This window comes from Eurosta solidaginis, chromosome 4 (genome assembly GCF_040869045.1).
Source record: "Eurosta solidaginis isolate ZX-2024a chromosome 4, ASM4086904v1, whole genome shotgun sequence".
Taxonomy (NCBI): Eukaryota; Metazoa; Arthropoda; class Insecta; order Diptera; family Tephritidae; genus Eurosta; species Eurosta solidaginis.
The window spans coordinates 213480019-213483634 of NC_090322.1; the positions used below are offsets into that span (position 1 = coordinate 213480019).

The 3616-nt window shown below is 38.7% G+C and overlaps 1 protein-coding gene across 1 annotated transcript; it reads left to right on the plus strand.

Annotated features, from left to right (window-relative positions):
• Window positions 1–258: 258 nt before the first annotated feature.
• LOC137250253 (uncharacterized) lies at window positions 259–753 on the plus strand. Its single transcript, XM_067782729.1, has one exon. The coding sequence runs from the start codon at window positions 259–261 to the stop codon at window positions 751–753; it is 495 nt and encodes a 164-aa protein (XP_067638830.1).
• The last annotated feature ends 2863 nt before the right edge of the window (window positions 754–3616 follow it).

Genomic DNA, 3616 nt, shown 5'->3' on the forward strand with positions numbered 1-3616 from the left:
ACCTCACTCGATATTTTTTGACGCGTATTAGCAGTCGAGCCCTCAACTAGACTTTTACCGGGTTAAGAAAATATGACAGTGGGTTCACATTCTCAGAGTATACATAATTACTTATTGTCAAATTCAATACCGCCATTTGTTATTGTTTATCTTGACAGCGGAAGATTTCAAAAATATATTAAACACGCATAATTTTTGTGCAAAAAATTAGGTTTCAGACTTAACAAAAAAAAAAATAAATAAGTTAATTAAAAACTAATGGGCGCCGGTAACTCCACACCTCAAACGGCGCATATCAATAATCCGGTGCGTAATATGCCCGCTATTCAAATAACTCCGAGCGTGGTTAGCCGTCTAGAGGGTACAAAACAACAAATCGCTGAAGCTGCCATACCAGCACCAACAAAAGAAGAGCAAGTCCATTGCACACGCTGTTGCACTTGTGGTTTCCTTAAGGGTAAGGATAAGGAGGCTAGCTTATTGGCAATGAAAACAAATGAATTGCAAGAGAGTCAATACGTGAAGACTTTGGAAAAATTGGAATCGCTGTTGGGCAAGCCGGTAAGATTTGCAGATGTAAATAGTGAGAATCTCAAGAAATTGGAGCATAAGCTCCTGAAATGTTATGGCGATAACCCACACCAACCACTGCATTGTGCGGATGTAGCTAAGGAATATCAGAATTTCGTATTCAAGCAGCAATTCAATACAATTCTTACTGCAAAAGATATATCAGCGCAGAGCAATAAATAGATGTACATTTTTATTGCATGCAATAAAATTTGCTTGAAGAAAATTTTTCATGCGAGTATATCATACATGATGGGCCAGCTAGTATCTGGCCTTGGGAATATTAATGAATGGTAGACTCGGCATGAAATTATTGTTGAACAAGTCTGTAGTATGTAGGTGCAAGATCAGTTGAGTTTAATTCGACGAGCGAAAAACACGAACATATAACGTGCTCAGCCGTTTGGTTGATCATGTTCAACCCTTTTTATGTTGTTCAATCTGGTTAGAACGTCTACCGTATATTCTTCAAGGTTTGCGCCCTCCTTCGTTAGCATATGTGCTCTTTCATAAGGATAAATCACCATATAACCGGGAAGCATATACATTCCACCTCTTTCTAGTGATTGTTTATGCCTAAGACACTTGTAGTATTGTCGATTGTGGGATTTTTATCTTGATGAGCACTTGACTGCAAATTAAGTTGATGAAGCTACAGCTAATGCTTGTTTTCTTAAGTATTTGTGCACTACTACCTCGGTCGGCGCTACTACTTCCACCTAAAAGCGCCTACATTGATATGACAAATTGTGGTTTATTACCGGATATGAGACCCTACTCGTTGCATTAGTTTGGATTGGAAATTGAGCTAGGCTATTCTGAAAAGTGGCATCACAACCCATGATACTTCTATTTAAACTGTGGAATTGTATATTGTATCTGATTGCGTCACATCAGCGAATTATTTATGCTTAGCAACCGCATGCCATTGCCCATAAAACCGAAAAAGTTTCAGATAGACCTTATATCTTGCTAAGGTAAGACCTTGTGATTGTACATCCTACTAAAAGCTAGTCGATAGCAACGATCGTGCACCGAAATTTTTGTCAGGGAACATGAATATTTCGTTGGTCCGCTGATCTATGTAATAAGATCCGTTACGTGTTTGATACTGTGAGGAAGAGCCACACGATGGCAGATACTCACGTTAAGCATATCATATTAATGCTCACCCTTTCCATGGCCTCGCGTCAACCTTCTTTAGCTTAAAGATCACCTTCGAGGCACATACTCAAAATCAGGTAGTTGGTCCAGCATTATACTGCATCGTTTAACCTTGCCCCAAGGTGTGAATTCTCGTTGCATTTGTTGACGTACTGTTCTTCGTCTCTGAGTTCGTTGGTGGGATGTGCCTTCGAACGCACGAGGACTCCATGGTAAACGATAGACTTCGCAATCGCTGCTAATACCAAATGAGAGAAAGGAAAGGGCGAAAGCCCCACGAGACTAGCATCATCATCTCACATGCAGTTTTAACCCCCCCCCCCCCCCCCCCCTAGCGGCCGTCATGGTGTGATGGTAGCGTGCTTCGCCTACCACACCGAAGATCCTGGGTTCACGCCTTGGGCAAAGTACCATCTTAATTTTAGAATTAGCGTCTTACATTTTTTTAGCGCCTACCTAATCCAATTCGGAAACTTATAAAAAAAATTATACATGGTGGGATTTGCCTCCGGGGATAGTTCTACTTTTAATTTTTCCTATAAATTGGTGGTATTGGACCTACATGTTTTATTCCGACTCTCAACGGTAGCTGCAAAGTAGATGAGTTTTAACTGAGAAGCTTTCAATGGTCATAGTGAGATAAAGGTATATTTCCAAAACCTTTCTGGGATGAAAACCAAAGCCGATCTTGTTCACACCTTCAGTTCCCAATTGGATTATGACGTCTTTGTTTTCATCGAAACATGGCTGAATGGAAGTTTTTTCGACAGTGAGTTCTTCGTCTCTAATCTTTTTAATGTATTCCGCAAAGATTGAGATGCTAACGCTACTGGTTTTCTTCGCGGCGGTGGCGTCTTAATTGCGGTCAAACGTCAGTTATCCTCCTGTTTCTTTCCGCTTAGTAATGGTGACGTTCTGCTCGACCAAATTTGTGTCTGCATTAATGGTTCTGATTCTCAAGGCTCCCTATATCTCCTTGCATCATACGTGCCACCAGGCAGTTCATTTGAACTATACAAGGTACACGCTGACAACATAGTTTCGCTAGTTATTAATAACCTAAGTGATAATCATCTCTGCGTGCTTGGTGACTTCAACTTATGCAATATTGACTGGTCAACTAATGTTTGTAATTTTGGTCTTACACCAAATAATCTCTCTGCAAATCACGAATTATATTTCATTGACAATTTACTTAGTCTTAATTTATTGCAAATCAACAAATGTGTTAATACTTTAAATATATTACTCGATCTCATATTTATTAGTGATAATATTAATTGTGAAATCAGTGAATGTACAAATCCCATCACTCACAAGGACAGGCATCACCTACCCTTGGTTATTAATTTTAGTTTTTATAGTTATGCACAGGATACTTCTGAAAGCAGATTTACTTTTAACTTTAATTCGTTTGATTTTCCCAGTTTTAATAGTTTTTTATCTGAAATAGACTGGGAAGTGGTACTTGAAGGACTGCATACTTCTAATAGTTTCCTAACTTTCAAATCTATTCTATTAAATCACTGCCTGCATAAAATTCCTATGAGAAGAATGAGGCCTTACAAACTTCCGTGGTATACGAAAGAGTTGAAAAAGTTGAGGAATCTCAGAAATAAATATATGCGTAAGTTTAAACATACGAAGAACCATTTGTTCTTCATTAAATATAAGCAATACTTGAAGAAATTTAATAATTTGTTTTCTGTACACCAACTATATTCATACAATCGAGTCTAATATTAAATTGAATCCGAAAACATTTTGGAGCTATATCAAGTCCAAAAAAGGTTGCTCCAGTATACCGTCTGGAGTGTTCCTTGATGGCCACTCAGCGCGAACACCGGGTGATGCAGCCAACTTATATGCGGAGTTTTTTAAA

What these genes read in the sequence shown, in the direction of transcription:
- LOC137250253 (XM_067782729.1), top strand. Translation starts at nt 259, where the DNA reads ATGGGCGCCGGTAACTCCACACCTCAAACGGCGCATATCAATAATCCG.